This window comes from Nerophis lumbriciformis, linkage group LG11, assembly GCF_033978685.3.
Source record: "Nerophis lumbriciformis linkage group LG11, RoL_Nlum_v2.1, whole genome shotgun sequence".
Classification (NCBI taxonomy): domain Eukaryota; kingdom Metazoa; phylum Chordata; class Actinopteri; order Syngnathiformes; family Syngnathidae; genus Nerophis; species Nerophis lumbriciformis.
Window position 1 is genome coordinate 32,325,828 of NC_084558.2, and position 22,136 is coordinate 32,347,963.

The 22,136-nt window shown below is 37.4% G+C and overlaps 1 protein-coding gene across 6 annotated transcripts in view; it reads right to left on the bottom strand.

Annotated features, from left to right (window-relative positions):
* Positions 1-22,136, bottom strand: part of gabbr1b (gamma-aminobutyric acid (GABA) B receptor, 1b) — a 580,862-nt gene that overhangs the window by 5,638 nt on the left and 553,088 nt on the right. For all 6 annotated transcript variants that reach the window (XM_061966778.2, XM_061966776.2, XM_061966777.2 and 3 more), the window contains 2 exons: positions 5,633-5,761; positions 3,335-3,478 (listed from right to left, as the gene is read on the bottom strand). In XM_061966778.2, coding sequence (XP_061822762.1) covers positions 3,335-3,478; positions 5,633-5,761 — 273 coding nt within the window. The remainder of the gene's footprint in view (positions 1-3,334; positions 3,479-5,632; positions 5,762-22,136) is intronic.

A 22,136-nucleotide genomic window follows, 5' to 3' on the forward strand; every position in this document is an offset into this window, starting at 1 on the left:
GTTTTAGTACAACTTTGGTAAGCTATGAACCGCTTGAAGGATTGTACTGTGCTTCAACATACGAGTATTATTATGGTGTGTGTATAAGGTAAGACATATTATCTGGCGTTTAGTTTCGCAATATTATGCAAAAGCAACTTTTCTTACCTTCTGGTACCTGCTGTTCTATATTTGGGATCTGCATAAATCTTGAAAAATTTCTCGCGTCCGCCTTTGAAGTCTGTGCCAACACCGTAGTCGATAAGCTTCTTCTTTTTATCTATCTGACATTCATCCTCCGCTGTTGCCATTTCTAATATAAAGTAGTGTAAAGTTCTTACTTATATCTGTCAGTAAACTTGTCATGAAAGCGCTAAAACATACCGGTGTAGTGAGTTTACATTATTCACCCAAGGAACTTTAGTTATTCGAGAGTTCCGGTCGGACGGTTTTTCACGGGACACACCTGTTGTTGTTTCTGGATGAGGAGATGCTGCTCCGTTATTGATTTAAGTAAAGTCTGAATGTCAATAAAACAGTTAGCTCCATTATTTGACACTTCTTCCACTCCCGTCCTTGCACGCTACACCGCTACAACAAAGAAGACGAGGAGAAGATGCTGCCAAAAGTGAGCCACGTATTCTGAAGCGACTGTCAGAAAACGGCTTGGAGATGATCTGTAAAACATAATCTATGCAACATTTTGACAAGAGAACCACCATTACATGTTATGTAGACCACAAGGAAGTGTTTTCAATTTAGAAAAAAAAAAATATATATATAATTCCTTTAATGCGCCCTATAATCCGGTACGCCTTATATATGAAAAACGATGACAAATAGACTAAACATCAGCAGTGCGCTTTATAATCCGGTGCTCCCTACGGTCCGGAAAATACGGTATGTTAAATAGGAAACACGTTTTATTGCAATCATTTTAATTTTTCTGAGGGAACTCTCCTGAAGGAATCAATAAAGTATCTATCTATCTATCTATCTATCTATCTATCTATCTATCTATCTATCTATCTATCTATCTATCTATCTAATCGACAGCATAAAAGCACATGATTTCATAGTATTAGACACAAAACCAGTAAATTATTTTGGTAAAATAATATTATAACGGACAAATACAACAAAAGTATTGTTTAGCAGTTGTACTTGTGAATGGTAATCCGATGAAATCTGGTTGCACTAAAGCAGTTGATACAATTCCATGAAGCATTTTATCAATGCGCTCTTGCAACATCCAACATGGCATCGGGTTATGATTCAGCACTCAACATACCGTCCATGAATATACAGTATGTCTACGTATTTAGTTATATATTTGGGATTTAGCAGTCATTTTGATTATTGTATTTGTATCTCTCATTGTGATGGAACAAAAAGAAAAACAAAGAAAAAAAAATGTTAACATGGTTCCAAGGGAGCTCAGAATATCTTTTTAAATACCGCATTTTCCGAACTATACGCCGCTACTTTTTTTTTTCAAGCTTTGAACCCTGCGGTTTATACAAAAGTGCAGCTAATCTATGGATTTTTCTTCTCTGACGGCTAAATTATGGTATGGATTAAGCAAAGAAATCAAACAATGAACTAAAATGATCCAATTTGAGAAACTGTTCAAACTCAAAGCGTTAAGTGTTTATAAAAAGTACAAGAAGGAAGAATACCGTGACATCTTAAATTCATGCAAAAAAGAAGAACATCTTATTCTTCTCATAAAGAATGGATAAAAACATCACAGACTTTTCTGATTTGTTTGATCATCCGTTTTACTGCCATGTTACTGGCACCGTTTGGAAACAATTAAGGTATGTTTATAAACATTTACAAAATCTTTCTATATGGATTTCTAATTTTCACCGCTATATAACTGTGGCTTATAGTGTAATAAATGAAAAAAAAAGTTTTGCGGCTTATAGACCGGTGCGGTTTATAGTCAGAAAAATACAGTAGTTAATTCATAAAAAATCGAAACAATGGACTAGTGTTGTCCTGATACCATTATTTTAGTACCGGTACCAAAATGTATTTTGATACTTTTCAATATAAAGAGGACCAGAAAAAATGCCATTATTGGCATTATGCTATATTAAACATACCTGTTTTAATTGCTATCAAAGAACAGTTTGGGCATTAAATAAGTGAACATACGAGACCACTTGTTTAGTAGTAAGTAAGCAAACCGGTAAAAAAGGCTCCTGATTTGTCTGCTGACGTATGCACTAACATATTGCGTCATTTTTCATTTTATTATTTGTTTGAAATTATGAGGGACAAGTGGTAGAAAATGGTTGGCTGCATTATAAATCTACTTGTTCATTTGACGTTAATATCTGGTTACTTTATGTTGTAACATGTTCTATTGACACTTATGTTAAAATGTAAGAGGCACTTATTCTTCTGTTGTTTGGATACTTTACATACGTTTTGGCTGGTACAAATATGGGTATGGATCCACTACCAAGTAGCTACAGGGTCATACATTGGTCATTATTAAAATCCTCCTGTGTCCGGAGACGTATTTGCGGAGTTTATAAACAATAAGAAAAGACAAAATATTTTGGGATAGTAAAAAAACATTGATGCAATTATTGTAGTGTCGATTATATACGGCTCGTTATAGTCGACATTTGTATAGCTCCACCCATTTGTTTAAATTCAGGAACGTTAGCTTTCTGTTAGTGGTTAGCTATTGTATCCTTCTATGATGTGTAGTGATCGAAGCATCCAGCAAGGATGACATTTGTAAGAAACATAGTTTTTTTGTCGGCATGGAGGCGAGGAATACTGATTTCGAAGTAGCTAATACACTGTGTGAATGGACGTTAGCTGAGAGCTACTTGCTAGTTACTAGCTAGCTACTATCTAGCTATGTTTTAAAGCACCTCTTGCAGGGCAGGCGCTTCAATGTTTATAGCTCCACCTAAACGTTAGTTTTAAAGCCAAAATACGTCAATTGTACCCCTCTTCTTTCTCTACTCCGTTTCTGCTTCCAAGTAATCTGTGCGTGTGTTGACTTGCGACATGCGCTAGTCGGCTCGACATCAGGCGCATGAAAAAAAAAAAGGATCAGTATTTTTCAAAGGCGGTATAGTACTTTTTAAAATTAATTAGTACAGAGCTACTTTATTAGTACAGGTATCCTGAACAACCAAAACATATCCAGTTTGCATGAAACCTGCTGTGTGCGTGCGCATAGTCAACAGCTAAAGCACATTTCATCATGGTATTATCCAGACATGCATTTAGTAGCAAAGTCAACCTAGCATCACTGTGCTTCAAACCACGTTACTCAGTAAAGAGCATAAAAGATTGCATAACTACAAATGTAAGGATGTCTCACTTCTTGAATGATCTTCTGGAGCTCCTGGTTCTCTCTCTCCAACTGTCGGGATTTCTCTTCATCGTTGTTGTTCATTGACGAGCCAGTCTTCATGGTCTCTTGGGCGTCTGACTGCCACTCACCTCGAGTGATCAGACGTCGCATCTACAATAAAAAAAAAAAAAAGGATACATGTTGACAATTAATTTTCACTGTACATGAGTAATACACATTGAAATTCTAGCTACATTTTTATTTGAATAAATAGGTATACTACTATTGAACATAGCGTCATAAGTTTTTTTAATTAAAGGTGTCGTCCATCCATCCATTTCCTACCGCTTGTCCTTTTTGGGGTCGCGGGGGGTGCTGGAGCCTATCTCAGCTGCATTCGGGCGGAAACCTAACCCCAGGTGCATGTCTTTGGAGGTGGGAGGAAGCCGGAGTACCCAGAGGGAACCCACGCAGTCACGGGGAGAACATGCAAACTCCACACAGAAAGATCCCGAGCCCGGGATTGAACTCAGGACTACTCAGGACCTTCGTATTGTGAGGCACATGCACTAACCCCTGTTCCACCGTGCTGCCCAATTACAGGTGTCGTCATTTCGCAAATGAAAATCAGATATATAGCTGTTCATAACATGGAAACAAGTTAAAAGCTTTAAGGCAGAGGTCTTAAACAGGGGTTCCGCAGAGGTAATGAAGGGGGGTGGTACATTTTTTTGTTTGGACGAAACCAACTTTCCTTACCTATTGGTATCTGTTTTTGTGTATTTGCGATGGGCATAACTCCCGAAAATAAAAAACAAAACTAATGGAGGCATGGCAGAGATATCTATAAAACAATCTGCCTTATTTTATACTTCCTTTAAACTAGTCATTTGGAATTTGGACAACCTGTGACATTTTTCCCAAGTGTTATGTCAGCGAATATGTATATGTCAAAGTTTTACCCGAAGAGCTTTGCGCGAATCCGCCTTTGTAGTCCGATGCTGTGGTCAATGAATTCCCTCTTGTTGTGGGGCAGACTGGCTTGTACATGTGCATGAATCTTCCGCTGTTGTTATTTCTAATACAAAGTAGCGTATAGTTTGAATTTATGTCTGTCAGTAGACTTGCTATGGAAGCGCTAAAGACTATAACATGGCTGACGGGGAGAACACGCTGTCGAAGACTGCCCACAAAGAAGTGGCCTATAAACTTAGACTTAGACAAACTTTATTAATCCACAAGGAAAATTGTTCCACACAGTAGCTCAGTTTCAAAGGATGGAAAGGGTAACGATGGAAAAGATAATGCAGGTATTATGTAGACTAAAATGTACCATAGTAGCAATATAACATATATGTAATATTTATATATTATATATAGAGTATATAATATATACTGATACATGATATTATATTTTTATAATATATACAATATATAACAAATCCCAATTATCATGTACAATATTACAGTATATGTACCTACTGCAGCAAAAAAATAAAAAATAAAAAATAAAAAAAGGCAGTAAAAATACAGTAAACAATCTGTAAAACATAATATATGCACACGTTTGAACACAGAACCACCATTACATGTCATACAGACCACAAGAAAGTGTTTTAAATGTAGGAAAAAAATCATAATATGACCCCTTTAATATCCATCCATCCATCCATTTTCTACCGCTTGTCCCTTTTGGGGTCGCGGGGGGTGCTGGAGCCTATCTCAGCTGCATTCGGGCGAAAGGTGGGGTACACTCTGGACATTTTTATATTCCCGCCTGCAATTTTTCCACAAATTAAAAGGTCTTTAAGTACACATTAGCATTTATCCTATACATTGTAGTGTAGCTTAGAAACTAATTGTGACAGAGTGTCATTATTACGTCGGTCAGCTGGATAAAAAAAATACAGATAGCAGTATCATTAGTCCAGAAACTTAATGGTCTTTTTGGACCGACCAACTTCGGAACCAGCAATAAATAATACTGGTACAAGGTATGCATCCCTACTTGCTTTTCTGTCTCAGCTTTTAGGGTTCAATCAGTGACAAATTGTGACAATAAAACAGGAATTTAAGTATTAGTCCACAAATGGGGAGCCAAACATTCCCCACATACAGTATGTATCATTCAAGCACATTAGAAAGATGAGATGCAGACACACAGAGGCTGGCACAAGGGAGCAGAGAGGGACAGGATTCTGCTGACATTGTAAGCCAGGGCCATTTTACAAGCATAATGTGATATATCCCAGCAGCTCAGATAAATTTGAATGGCTATTTATTAATGCGACACTTAGAAGACCTGACAGGACAACAGCGTTTTACCTTGGGAACAAACAGAACCACCAGGGTGATGTAGACCGAGAAGACAATGGCCAGGGAGGCGAAGGCAAAGGCGGCATCCTGCTGAGAAGACAGGATCATGGTGACGGGGGCTGTGATCAAACATAGCACCTGAAGGAAAGAGACGATAGAAACACACTTCATACAATTGTGACACAACACTCCCATGTGAAGAATCAATGTGATAACCATCAGATACGAATCAATCATCTGCGGTGCAACCCGATACTTGGCATATACACTGTCTTTTATGTCTTGGAAAATTGATGGCAGTGTCAAACTGGTGTTTTATTGAGGGCCTTATCATATCATAATGTTCCCCTTGAGAGAGCCACATTAATTGATGTGGCGGACGACATTAAAAGCTGTGGTAGACCAAATTGAATTACAAGGCGGGCCATTTTAATGTTGTGACAGACCACGTTAAATGAAGTGACGGCCCACATTGAATGATGTGGCTGACCACCTGTGGGCCATTTAAGTAATGTGACGGACCACTTAAAGGATGTGGCAGACAATATTGAATGACATGATGGACCACATTAAATGATATGGTGGACCACCTTAAATGACGTGACAGACCACGTTAAATGATGTGGCAGACCACATTGAATGATGTGGCGGACCACTTTAAATAACATGGTGGGCCATTTAATTAATGTGGCGGACTGCCTTAAATAACATGGTGGGCCATTTAAGTAATGTGACGAACCACTTAAAGGACGTGGCAGACAATATTGAATGACATGACGGACCACATTAAATGATGTGACAGACCACCTTAAATGATGTGACAGACCACATTAAATGACATGACGGACCACCTTAAATAACATGGTGGGCCATTTAAGTAATGTGGCGGACCACCTTAAATAACATGGTGGGCCATTTAAGTAATGTGACGGACCACTTAAAGGACGTGGCAGACAATATTGAATGACATGACGGACCACCTTAAATGATGTGACAGACCACCTTAAATGATGTGACAGACCACCTTAAATGATGTGACAGACCACCTTAAATGATGTGACAGACCACCTTAAATGATGTGACAGACCACATTAAATGACATGACGGACCACCTTAAATAACATGGTGGGCCATTTAAGTAATGTGGCGGACCACCTTAAATAACATGGTGGGCCATTTAAGTAATGTGACGAACCACTTAAAGCACGTGGCAGACAATATTGAATGACATGACGGACCACCTTAAATGATGTGACAGACCACCTTAAATGATGTGACAGACCACCTTAAATGATGTGGCAGACCACATTGAATGATGTGGCGGACCACCTTAAATAACATGGTTGGCCATTTAAGTAATGTGGCAGACCGCTTAAAGGATGTGGCAGGCAATATTGAATGACATGACGGACCACATTAAATGATATGGCGGACCACCTTAAATGATGTGACAGACCACCTTAAATGATGTGACAGACCACATTAAATGACATGACGGACCACCTTAAATAACATGGTGGGCCATTTAAGTAATGTGACGAACCACTTAAAGGATGTGGCAGACAATATTGAATGACATGACGGACCACCTTAAATGATATGGTGGACCACCTTAAATGATGTGACAGACCACCTTAAATGATGTGGCAGACCACATTAAATGACATGACGAACCACCTTAAATAACATGGTGGGCCATTTAAGTAATGTGACGGACCACTTCAAGGACGTGGCAGACAATATTGAATTACATGACGGACCACCTTAAGTGATGTGGCGGTCCACCTTAAATGATGTCGCAGACCACATTAAATGACATGACGGACGACATTAAATGACAATGCAAGACACATAAATGATGCGACAGACCACATTAAATGACATGACGGACCACCTTAAATGATGTCGCAGACCACATTAAACGACACTGCAGGACACATTAAATGATGTGGCAGACCACATTGAATGGCATGACGGACCACCTTAATTGACATGGAAAGTCACGTTAATTGACGGGCGGACCACGGTAAATGACGTGGTGGGCCACATTAAAGAATGTGGCAGAGCACATTGAATAATGTGGCAGAGCACCTTGAATAATGTGGCAGGGCACATAAAATGAAGTGGGGGCCTAGATCTGGCCCTTGGGCCTTGAGTTAGACACATATGATGTACAGTATACAAACACGCACATGCTTACTAAAATTGACCTATGGTTCAGTAAATAAGAAAACACAACCATATGCTGTAAATCAAAAATGAAAGCATAAATCACTAAATATGGCACATTAGAAGTAAACAAAGAACAAAGAATATTGCTGATGGTGTCAAGTGGTGTAATGTACATACAGTACATGTATTTAAACCAATGCAGGTAAATATAGTAGTACTATTAGTTTAACAGACATAAAAGCTCTAAATTGAAATTGGGCCTAACCTCTTCTTACTTCCGCTAATCCAGAAGAAAGGGTATCGTTTTGATTACAGGTCCTCAGGAAATAAGATCACAGGACAATCAGTATTACTCATAATGCAACAACACCGTTGAATTTCCGACTAAAAAGTGGCACAGTCCATTACAATTTATGTGCCTTGTCAAAAGGCTTTTTGTTTATGTTGACTTTCATTTTTAACTAGAAGATTTTAAAAGTTAACCTTGTCTTTTATGTAGCTTGACTATAGAGCTTGTACTTTGCTATTTACCGCCTCTTCTTGTCAGAGCGCACCTTGCTGATTACACTGTTTTAAAGCACATTTTGTTCATTTATTTTCTTGGCCTAAAATTACTGTGAGTCTTAAATTAAATCTTATTTATGTTTTATATATATTGTAGTTGGCAGCACGATGGACCCGGGGTTAGTCCATGTGCCTCACAATACGAAGGTCCTGAGTAGTCCTGAGTTCAATCCTGGGCTCGGGATCCTTCCGTGTGGGGATAGGTTGATTGGCAACACTAAATTGGCCCTAGTGTGTGAATATGAGTGTGAATGTTGTCTGTCTATCTGTGTTGGCCCTGCGATGAGGTGGCGACTTGTCCAGGGTGTACCCCGCCTTCCGCCCGAATGCAGCTATAGATAGCACCCGCTGCAACCCCAAATGCATACACATTTTGTTAATAAACAATACTTTTTTATTTTTACAGAATTTTTAAATTGAACAGATTATTATTTGAAATACTTTTGTAATATAAATAAAATGACCTGTGATCTGCGTCAGCCAACTGGCCGTCCGGCAAAAGGGCCCAGTCCTCCTCCTCTAAGACAGTGGTTCTCAACCTTTTTTCAGTGATGTACCCCCTGTGAACATTTTTTTTAATTCTAATCAGAGCAAAGCATTTTTGGTTAAAAAAAAGAGATAAAGAAGTAAAATACAGCACTATGTCATCAGTTTCTGATTTATTAAATTGTATAACAGTGCAAAATATTGCTCATTTGTAGTGGTCTTTCTTGAACTATTTGGAAAAAAAGATATAAGAATAACTAAAAACTTGTTGAAAAATAAACAAGTGATTCACTTATAAATAAAGATTTCTACACATAGAAGTAATCATCAACTTAAAGTGCCCTCTTTGGGGATTGTAATAGAGATCCATCTGGATTCATGAACTTAATTCTAAACATTTCCTCACAAAAAAAAGAAATCTTTAACATTAATATTTATGGAACATGTCCACAAAAACTCTAGCTGTCAACACTGAATATTGCATTGTTGCATTTCTTTTCACAGTTATTTTTGACAGACCTTTTAGTGACAAACCTGAGCTTGTGCTTCACTGAGTTTTATGAACTTACATTCATATTTTGTTGAAGTGTTATTCAATAAATATATTTATAAAGGATTTTTGAATTGTTGCTATTTTTAGAATATTTAAAAAAAAATCTCACGTACCCCTTGGCATACCTTCAAGTACCCCCAGGGGTACGCGTACCCCCATTTGAGAACCACTGCTCTAAGAGACCGAGTAATACCAAACACACTGTAACAACACACTTCACACTGGCTGGAAGCATGGCCTTGCTAAGTGTGTCCACAATAAGCTCAGCTGGACCCTTTGCTGGTTAATTCTGTGATTGATCAGCGATTGAATGGTTATCAAATCAAATCAAATCAACTTTATTTGTGTGGACATTGACGATTATAAGATCATCAAGGTCGACAAACCACTGAACATGCGACTTCCACCAAGAACCATTCCGCAGTGTAATAAACCCCTGTCTTTATGCAGGTGACTTCAACTGCCCGCGCACAGACTGGAGCTATAATCAGCCCAGATGGTGAATATTTGGTTGACTGGGCAAACTGAGGCCCCCTTGTTCTCCTAAACAATCCCAAGGGTGTCCCTTGCTACGCTGGTTGCTAGAACACTGGAACCAATCCAGAACTGGTTGTTGCAAGTGATGGTCATCCGATACATGGATAGATGCTTTTCAGGCCATGTCCAAACAAACATACTGAACAAACTCATAATTTTCGATGAGTTTTGGCCTCTTGTCCAAACACAAATTGTATTTTTTGGTGTATAAAGCACACTTAAAATCTCTTCATTTTCTCAGAAATCAACAGTGCGCTTTATAACCCAGTGCGCCTTACATATGTATTAATTTTGGTTGTGCTTGTTCTGGTTGTGGTACATAGTGTAAAGATACGTGTGGCTACACATAAGAGAGACGTGTGGACTGCAGGTTGATGTCTGTCCAATAAATGACGCAAGCAATTACCGGTAAGCAACCAACACCAAAACTTTGATGTTTCGTTGAGAATATAGAACAATACAAACAACACTCAAAAATCCGTCAAAATGTTTTAGTACGATTTTGGTAATCTACAAAGCACTGCTTGATGGATTGTCATAATGCTTAGCATTACGGCTACCGTAGTCAGACGTACTTTGCCTCAAAATACGGGTATTATTGTGATGTGTGGAAGTGTAGTTGGGTTGATTATTCCACTTTCCAACATTTACATTTGTCTTTATTTTTCAATACAACTTATTGTTTTTGTATACATTTTAGTTGTATATAAACTGTATACAATTTAACAACGATGTATTGTGAGGGATATTAGCACAACCAAGTGGGCCCATGCAGACCTGACTAGTGCAGTCTAAAGCACATCACTGATGTCTGCAGCCGTCAGAACTTGAGTAGATATGCTTTATTAATCGCTCTCATGATGTAGTTCATAAAACATAGTTTTAAGAACATAAGTTTAATTTCTGTTCATATTAACCTTTGTTGAGTTTATATGAGTAAGATTTTATACTTTTTAAATTGTTTTGTTAACATGTGGACCTCAATTTTTTGACTGTTTTTTTGTGTGACACAGCCACAAAGATGTTAGTAGTCATAAGGCTAACAAGTATGGAGGTCAATTTATGTCTTTATTACAAAAGCTTATTTTTGACACTGAATTTATGTAACTGATTTTTTTGCGTTTGAATTTTGTGAAGTTAATTTTTTTACATCAAATTATGAACATTTCATTGAAAAAAAAAAAGTTAGCATCTATAGTTTAAAAGACTATCTTCATAGTTGGCAAACTAAATTACAACATTCAGAGAGGGCAGAAAAATATATGACTGCGTTGCATTGTTGTAAAAATAAGTAGCAACAACTGAAAAAAAGAGAACAATTCTAAGATACAAGACAAACAAAGCTTAACACTATATACTATTAACACAGATTTATTTTCAAATATATGTATAAATATTTTTTAGGCTTAATAAAGAAAATATATGCATCATCGCTGATTATGCAAATTATACGACAACGTCATACCTACACCGCCCTGGCCACACCCCCACAACACCCCCACTGTAGTCCCGGTCCCAAGTGAGCAGCATAAGCGTTGAAACTCTGGCAAAAGCCAATTGGGAACTTTACAGCCTCATCCCAGATCAACTTGCTCAGGATCTTCTATCTCTTGATACCAGCTGTGTTGATGAGATATGCCAGGGATTTTGTAATTCCACCTTCACTGCAGCAGAAATAAAAAGCCCACTCGGTCGCATACAACAACTACAGACTGTGCTGGGATGGGGACAGCGGGGACCTCTACCAGACTTTTCCCAGGGCACCACGAGGTGAAGCATCGAGAATTGCAGCCTGGCCCAGCCAAATGAAAAGTGCAAAGAACACTGGTCAGTGGTTGGGTTGGGTGATATAGCCTAAAATCGGTATCACTTATACAGTATTTTGCAGCGATAACGATATATATCACCATATATTATTTCACATATACCGTATTTTTCGGAGTATAAATCGCACCGGCCGAAAATGCATAATAAAGAAGGAAAAAAACATATATACGTCGCACTGGAGTATAAATCGCATTTTTGGGGGAAATTTATTTGATAAAATCCAACACCAAGAATAGGCATTTGAAAGGCAATTTAAAATAAATAAAGAATAGTGAACAACAGGCTGAATAAGTGTACGTTATATGACGCATAAATAACCAACTGAGAACGTGCCTGGTATGTTAACGTAACATATTATGGTAAGAGTCATTAAAATAACTATAACATATAGAACATGCTATACGTTTACCAAACAATCTGTCACTCCTAATCGCTAAATCCCATGAAATCTTCTTCTTCTGTGTCGCTTCTAAACAACTCTGCCAACTCCAAAGGTAGACAATGCGCCGCTTCCTCTTCTATCTTATTTGATATTTTACGGTAATGTGTTAATAATTTCATACAAAAGTCGCTCCAGAGTATAAATCGCACCCCCGGCAAAACTATGAAAAAAACTGCGATTTATAATCCGAAAAATACGGTAAATCATAATTGAACCATTTCAAAATTGTAAAATGGTTCTTAACTTGGCTGCTGATGAATGCAATAACATATTGCGCCATTTCCAGTTGTATTATTTTCTCAAAACTATTATTATCTATGTGCTAATTTACGGTTACTATCGTGTTACTTTCTGCTATAACACAGATCCATCTACAAGTTTGTTAGAATAAACTCAACACTTATTTTTCCGTTTGGATACCTAAAATTAGTTTTGGGCAATACTACAAATTTGGGTATCAGTCCAATACCAAGTAGCTGCATGGGCAGTACTGTCCATACCAGTGTTTATACTTAAACATATTCAGGATCAATAAATAACAGTTTTGATCACAACTGTAATCTGACAAAAACACAGGATGGCGGTGTAACTATACTGTTGCTGCTAAATTTACAGTACATGTGTCATCAATATGCACTATCACAATGTGACGATAGCATTAAAAGTGTCATGACCTGTAAGGCCAGGTCATTCTTGCCAACCCTCCCGGATTTTCCGGGAGACTCCCGAAATTCAGCGCCTCTCCCGAAAACCTCCCGGGACAAATTTTCTCCCAAAAATCTCCCGACATTCAGGCGGACCTGAGTGACGTGTCGACAGCCTGTTTTCACGTCCGCTTTCCCACAATATAAACAGCGTGCCTGCCCAATCACGTTATAACTGTAGAATGATCGAGGGCGAGTTCTTGGTTTCTTATGTGGGTTTATTGTTAGGCAGTTTCATTAACGTCCTCCCGGCGCGGTAACAGCACACAACAACAGCAGTCACGTTTTCGTCTACCGTAAAGCAGTTCGTCTGCCGTAAACAGCAATGTTGTGACACTCTTAAACAGGACAATACTGCCATCTACTGTACATGCATATGTGACAATAACATCTAGGGCTTTTAGAGAGTGCACAACTGCGCACACAACAAGGAGACGAAGCAGAATGCATCATCAGAGAGTGTGTTCAGCATGGTTAGAAAAATAGTGACAGAGAATAGAACAAGGATGGACAATTCAACCCTTAACTCAACAATGAGTAGATGAGTGTTATGTGTGTGTATATGTGTAAATAAATGAACACTGAAATTCAAGTATTTCTCTTATTTATATATATATATATATATATATATATATATATATATATATATATATATATATATATATATATATATATATATATATATATATATATATATATATATATATATATAAAATAAAATTGAGACCTCCCGAAATTGGAGGTCTCAAGGTTGGCAAGTATGGGCCAGGTCATGACTCGCTTTGTATTTGTTGGGATTCTGTTTCTGTTTTAGTGGTCTTGCTTTTGTTTACGTTTGGTTGCTGGGTGCGCTAAACATACAAACCCAGTTTCTGTTCTGTGATTTGTGTCCCCACCGGCTGCAGCCACTAATAATAATAATGATAACGAATGCAGCTGGCTCTTGTCCCTCTCAGGGTCGCGAGGGGTGCTGGTTGAAAATGGATGGATGGATAATATTAAAGGTGTAAATTTAAAGAGCACTTTTCTAGACACTGAAAGCGCTTCACAGAGAACTGAGAACCCATCATTCATTCACTCCACATTCACACGTTAATGGTAAGCTTAATTTGTAGCCACAGCTGCCCTGGGGTAGAATGACAAAAGCGTGTCCGCCAATTTTCACCTACAGCCCCTCCGCCCACCACCAAACATTCATTCACATTCAACCAGTGTGAACGGCAAGGAGCAAGGTGGGTGAAGTGTCCTGCCCCTAGGGATGGTGAACGCTGAAATGGAACCTACTGTAGAACCCTCAAGTTGCTGGCCGGCCACGCTAAAATCTGTGCCACACCCTTTTATGTGCCGGTGTAACCCTGCCTTAGGTCGCGGGTCCAATGTTCGCTCAACGCGACAATTTGGCTAAGCTAAGTTCCTAAATTTTTTACGTTGCCTTGTTTTAAGGACGAAAAGACTCTCACCTGCACACTGCTTCTTCCTGTCCTTTCACATCCTAAAAAACAATACCATTGCAGACATGTGACCCGGACATTACAAAAAGCTCTGTCCTCTGTCAAATTCCCATAATTTATATCAGATTTGTAATGGTTTTAACCCTTCTGAAATTGTGATAATGTTCCCCTTTAAGCACTTCAAGCAGCAGTCTTGCCCTTCATTGCGTCAGTTTGGGAAGAATGGGTAATACAAGACAAATTACCCTAAGTCAGCATGACTCATGTCCAAAGATGTGTCTGATCTCTAGAGGGTTTAGACATCCACTGGCAAAAGTATATCCAACTACTTTACTCCAGTGGAATTTGTCCAGCAATTAAAGCCAGGGAAAGCTCCGGGCCGTGACTTTATATGCCTGGAGCTTTTATTCCACGCCCGCGTAATCTTAAAGTGCTGGCTAAACAAGTTCCTGTCGTCCTACTTCCTACTACTGACACAAGCTTTAAAAACTCTGGAGAATTGCATTAGTTGTGAAAATTCCAAAGCTGGAGAAGCAACCAGGGAATCAAAGGAGCAACATATTTATTTATTTATTTATCGTGCGTCCCCTGTAAGATTTTGGAGAGACTTACCTATGATACAGTCAAACCTATAGAACCCTTGCTCTCTCCGGAGTAAGCTTGGTTCTGACATGGAAGATCAACTGCAGATCAAGTTACTCTGAATAAATTGAGGATCTGCTGAAAAAAAAGTCAACATGGTGTTTGGCATCGTGAATTGTAAATGATTTGTATTCATATAGCGCTCTACTATACCTACAATGATACCGAGAGTGCTTTACATTTTAGATCACATTCACCCATTCACACACACATTCACAAACTGATGGCGGAAGCTGCCATGCAAGGTGCTAACCACGACCCACCAGGAGAAAGGTGGTTGAAGTGTCTTGGACACAATGGCAGTGACGAGGATGGCAAACCTGGAAACCTTGCAATACCATGTAGTAAAAAACTTGTCATTTACGATATAATATATTGGAATGTATAACCATTAAAATATGTAATGGGAAGAGCAAAAACGTACTAATAAGCTGTATTCCCTAGTCGCCTCTCCAACTTTGACACCTAAGTCATTGACATTTTTAAAAACTGGATTAAGGCAACATTCACTGTAATCAACCAGAAAGTAATTTTCTTTTGTGGTGACTTCAACATTGACCTCTTGAACCCTAATAAGCAAAAAAAAACATTGGCAATTCTATAGATACCTTATATAGCATGAGTTTATATCCAAAAATCACAAAGCCAAGCAGAATCACAAATCACTGTGCCACACTTACTGATAACATTTGTACTAATAATTTTGATAACACCACAAATGGTCTGCTAATATCTGACATCAGTGATCATCTACTAGTTTTTACAATCTATGATAGAAACTACAAGGAGAGGAATATGGATGACAAACAAACATTTCAAAGATTATGTACAAAGGAATGACCGCTTTAAAGAATGATCTAAAAGAACAACGATGGCATAGTGTGTACAGTGAAAATGATGTAAACGAAGGCATGTGGTCATTTTTTCACTACTTTCATGTCAAAAATTGTCCATGGAAACATTTATGTAGGAAGAAGAAAACATACAATCAACCATGGATAACAAAAGGACTGAAAAAAGCTTGTAAGGAAAAAATCTATTATATAGAACATTTATAACACACAATTCTATAGAGGCAGATAATAGGTACATAGTACCATTAAAAACAGCGAAAATAAGTATTACCTTGGATACTTTATGGACAGGAAACAAAACAACAATATGAACGAAGTCGTGGGACACTTTAATAATTACTTTGTAAATATGAGAGTCAACTTAGAGTAAAGGATTCCAGTTCAGTTGAAGACTAGAATGACTCTACAGATAATGTTAATGTGACAAAAGAAGAAATAATCAAAATTGTAAAGAAATGCAAATCCAGGACGGAATAGATATGAAAGCTTAAAAAAAGTTATTGACAAATTTTCCGAGCCTTTAACCTATATTAGCAATCTGTCATTTCAAACAGGCAAATTCCCAAACAAAATGAAAATAGCAGAAGTGGTATCAATTTATAAGACTGGAAACAAACACTAATTCACAAACTATAGACCAGTTTCTTTATTGCCACAGTTTTCTATAATTACTGAAAAAGTATTCAACAACAGATTGGATAAATTCACAATCAAAAGTGGAACACTCACAGACAACCAATATGGATACAAAGCTAACATTTCAACATCAATGCCATAAATCAAAATAACAGAGGAAATTACCAATGCAATAGATAGTGAACAGTGTGCAGCAGTGTTTATGGATCTAACAAAAGCATTTGACACAATCAATCATAATATCTTCATTACAAAATTAGAACAATATGGCATCAGAGGCCTGGTCTTAATCTGGATAAGAAGCTACTTAACCAACAGTAGGCGATACGTGAATCTAGGTGAAAAGATATCAACAGAGCTAGATATATCTTGCGGTGTACCCCAGGGATCAATACTGGGACCAAAATTGCTCAATCTTTATATAACCAACATTTGTAAAGTTACAAAGGACTTAAAGTTAGTATTATTTGCAGACAACACGTCTGTGATTTGTTCAGAGAGAGAGAGAGATCACACAGAAGCTAATACAAATAATAACAGAAGAAATTAACAAATAAAAAAGATGGTTTGACGAAAACAGACTATCTTTGGATCTACTATCTTTGGATCTCAGCAAAACTAAAATAATGTTATTTTGTAACAGTAGAAGAGAAAGTCAAACACAAATACAAATAGACGGAGTAGATATTGAAAGGGTAAAAGAAACCACATTTTTGCGGCGTAATAATAGATGATAAAATGCACTGCAAATCTCATAAAAAATATACAACATAAGGTGGCAAAAAATATTTCTATAATGAATTAAACAAAATATAGGCTCCAGCGCCCTCCACAACCCCGAAAGGGACAAGCGGTAGAAAATGGATGGATGGATGTTCTGGAGCAAAAATCACTTCATATTCTCTACTGCTGTTACCATATCTGAGTTAGTGTGCAGAAATAATGTGAAATAACTACAAAAGTACACTTCAGTCACCAACTGTGTATCAAAAATAATCAGTTAGAATAATACATAATGTTGGCTATAGAGAATATACAAACACTCTTTTTAATGAAATCCAAAATATTGAAATTCAATTTTTTGATGCATTTGCAAACAGATAAAATTATGCACAAACCTGCTACCCAAGAATGTACAACGATTCTTTTCAACTAAAGAGGAGAAATGTAACCTTAGAGAAAAATCTAACTTCAAACATTTGTATGCTCGTACAACACTTAAGACCGTCAGCATATCTGTATGTGGAAATAAATTATGGAATGAATTAAGTAAAGAAATGAAACAATATACTAATATGATTTGGTTTAAGAGGCGGTTCAAATTGCAAGTGTTTACAAAGTACAAAGAAGAAAAATTATGATAAAAGTCATGAATTTATTGAAAATGAAATATTATATATCTCATTAAGCGAATCATAACTGATTTAACTAATTATGAGAAGAACTGATGTATTTAAAACACACTGATGTAAATTGAGTACAAATTGTACAAATCAAACAGGAAGTATGTGTTAGTAATGTTATGAGGAGAAAAGGGGGAGGATTAGATAAGCATTTCTTCTTCCTATTCCTTTTTGGACATGTTGTGAAGAAAATATGTAAAATATGGGATGTATCATATTGATACGTATACAAGTTCAATATATATTTCAACCAACCAAACCAAAGCGGTAGTGTTTTGCCAACCCTCCAGTTGCTTGCACGGCTGCTCTACCATCTGCGCCACGCAGCCCACTCTGGGTTTCACCTGCAAATTTTTACATCTACTCCCGGACAGACACATGGTCTCTGTGATCATAGGGCATGTCGGCAATCACAGCATTAACCACTCCCCTGTTAACGATTCGACAAGCAGGTTACCAGATTTGAGGAATGGCATCCCACAGGGATCAGTCGTGGCTCCCTTTCTATTCAACAGCTTCACTCATGACATGCAAGCAATAATGCCCAGAAAATTTGCATATGCAGATGACCTAATTCTTATGCACTCTACAAGAGACTGGCGCGCAAGGGATCCTTTAACCAGGACACGGCAGAAATGGAAGTTGAAGCTCAAAATAACCAAAACAGAGGCAGGACATGTGCTCAAAGGGGAACTGCACTTTTTGGAAATTTTGACTATCATTTTCGCAATCCCTAATTAAGACAAGAACACAAATGTTTTTCTCTTTTTATGCATTCTAATATACAATCTACGGCAAGTACGAAGTAGCTTACAAAAAAGCAGGAAGTGGGAGTCCTCTACTGCGCCCATAAAGTCTTCAACAATCACCAACAATACTTTATTTACATCTTGTGACTTGCACATTAACCAAGTATTAGCAACATTGTTATTAGGAAGTAGGGATGTCCGATAATGGCCTTTTGCCGATATCCAATATTGTCCAACTCTTTAATTACCGATACCGATATCAACCGATACCGATATCAACCGATATATACAGTCGTGGAATTAACACATTATTATGCCTAATTTGGACAACCAGGTCTTGTGAAGATAAGGTACTTTTAAAAAAAATTAATAAAATAAAATAAGATAAATAAATTAAAAACATTTTCTTGAATAAAAAAAAGAAAGTAAAACAATATAAAATATATATAGAAATATAGAAACTAGTAATTAATGAAAATTAGTAAAATTAACTGTTAAAAGTTAGTACTATTAGTGGACCAGCAGCACACACAATCATGTGTGCTTACGGACTGTATCCCTGCAGACTGAATTGATATATATTGATATATAATGTAGGAACCAGAATATTAATAACAGGAAGAAACAACCCTTTTGTGTGAATGAGTGTGAATGAGTGTAAATGGGGGAGGGAGGTTTTTTGGGTTGGTGCACTAATTGTAAGTGTATCTTGTGTTTTTTATGTTGATTTAATGTAAAAAAAAACAAACAAACAAAAAAAAAAAACGATACCGATAACAAAAAAAAACGATACCGATAATTTCTGATATTACATTTTAACGCATTTATCGGCCGATAATATCGTCAGGCCGATATTATCAGACATTTCTATTAGGAAGTACTTTTAGCGGCGCCGAGATTACAGAGAGGTTACCATTTTATAAAGCCATTTACATACTGAGCCGGTGAGCAGCTGCATCGCCTCTGAGTTGGTAAAAGTTTGTGCTTGATTATAAAATCATGCATCACCATTGTAAAGTAGAAAGTTGTGACCATAAACCGAGAAGTTGGTCAACTTTGACATTCAACTCAGGCCGCGAGATTATGAGAAAGACAAGACACTCGTTTGCGCCCACCTTATTTTTTTTTTTAACCTGCGTGAGAATTAAGAGGAATTTTTCTTCTATATGGGAAGATATGAACATCCCAGACATTGTACAGTAAGTGATTGTTTTATTATGTACGTAATTTGTATTTCTTATTTAGCAATAATGCTACATGATGCTTGGTATTTCATTAAAGCAAGTATTCCCCTTTTCCACATGTTATGTTACAGCCTTATTCCAAAATGGAATGTGTCATTTTTGTCCACAAAATTCTACAGACATAATGACAACATCCATCCATCCATTTTCTACCGCTTATTCCCCTTTGGGGTCGCGGGGGGCGCTGGAGCCTATCTCAACATGAAAAGCTTATTTAAAAAAAAAACAAAAAAAAAAAACAAAAGTAAATTATTTTTTGCAAATTTATAAAAAAAAAAATAAAAAAAAATCACATGTACATAATTACTGTATGTACAGACCTTTTGCTCAATACTTCCTTACCCAGTCCTCTTTGCAGCACCTCTCAAGCTCCATCCATCAGACAGGATGACTCTGTACATTTATTTCCCTCTATTCAGACTAGTTTGGATTAACAGAGTAACATAACAAAATGTGGAGACAGTGAAGCGCTGTGAATACTTTCTAGATACACTGTACATTATTTACTTACAGCGTGTATATAAAACGCTGATGGAGGTTTTTGGACATTTTGTTGAACGTTTTATAGGCGGAATAGATCCCCATTACTTCCATTTTTGGCTGACTCTTGCTCGTATTTATTTACGAATTAGAAAGCATAAAAAAAGAAAAGCTTGTCTCACATTCATATTGTGGATGACAGGCCCTACATTTCTGTGAAAAACCCACTAGGACAGTGGTTCTCAAACTTTTCTCACCCGAAAACACTTTACTCTCCAAGTACCACCATAATGACCAACATCAAAATACAGTAGCGTAGTAGGCCTAAGTATTAAAAACAAAACAAAAAACAATGCAGAAGTTTTATTAAACAAGTATATTCAATATTTTTGGCACCTGTAACATTACACACAGTTTGAACAGTAACGCTGTCTTTGAATATAGGAAAATCAAACACTGTACTTAATGAATCAAATCTTTGGCGTACCACTAAATAGAGCCTCAGTACCACTAGTGCGGGGGTCAGCAAACCACGGCTCTCGATCCGCATGCAGCTCTTTAGTGCCGCCTTAGTGGCTCCCTGGAGCATTTTTTAAAAAAAGGATTGAAAATGGAAAAAGATGAGGGAAAAATATTTTTTTGGTTTCAGTATGTTTTTTGTTTGAGGACAAACATGACACAAACCTTCCCAATTGTTAGAAGGCCCACTGTTTAATATGTTTGTGTGTATGCTTCACATGAGACTTTTTGGTGAACATTGTTTTGTCCTACTAATTTCGGCGGTTCTTGAACTCACCATAGTGTGGACTGTAACACAACAGTTTGTTTACATGTAAAATCTTCCACTCCTTCTTTGTCTCCTTTTGTCCACCAACAGTTTTATGTTGTGCATGAATGCACACAGGTGCGCTTTGTTGATGTTATTGACTTGTTGGAGTGCTAATCAGGCATATTTGGTCAGTGCATGACTGCAAACTATTTAATGTCAGTGCTAACATGCTATTTAAGTTAGCTGTATGTACATACTGCATCATTATGCCTCATTTGTAGGTATATTTGAGCTCATTTAATATCCTATACTTTTATCCTCTTTGTATAGAATTGATTTTGCATGTCTCATGACCCATTTCAGATAGTTGTTTGTGTGCCATGTTGTTCCAGACCACAGAAAACATTACCTAGATTGCCAAAGATTGTAATAAATACATTAAAAGAAGACAGCCTGCCGTGTCCTTTAACTTGGACACACACATCTATACCTTTGGCCATTAAAAGCCAGTAATTTCCAGGAGTTATCTCACCTTCTGAGTAGCCTCTGATTTACTAATGTTTTCCAATGTTGTAAAAAAGGGAAGAATGAATAATACATTTCAACATTTCTGTCAACCAAGATTTGCTTCAGCCTGCGAATCATAGTAAATTTGATAATAGGCTAATATAGACACATGTGTTGTCTTCATTATAACACTTATATACGGCTTTTAATTTTTTGCGGCTCCAGACAGATTTGTTTTTTGTATTTTTGGTCCAATATGGCTCTGTCAACGTTTTGGGTTGCCGACCCGTGCACTCGTAGTACATGTACCATAGTTTGAGAATCACTGCACTAGGACATCGGGGACTTGCGTTCTGCCGACGCCTGCGGTCACTAAGGAAAAAGTTGACAACTTGAGGTGATTAGCAGGGTCTGGGTGAGGTGCTAGTGCCACAACATTGCCTATAGCCACCCTAGCTTTAGTCCACAAGCACCCCTGCTTGATGGTTACAGT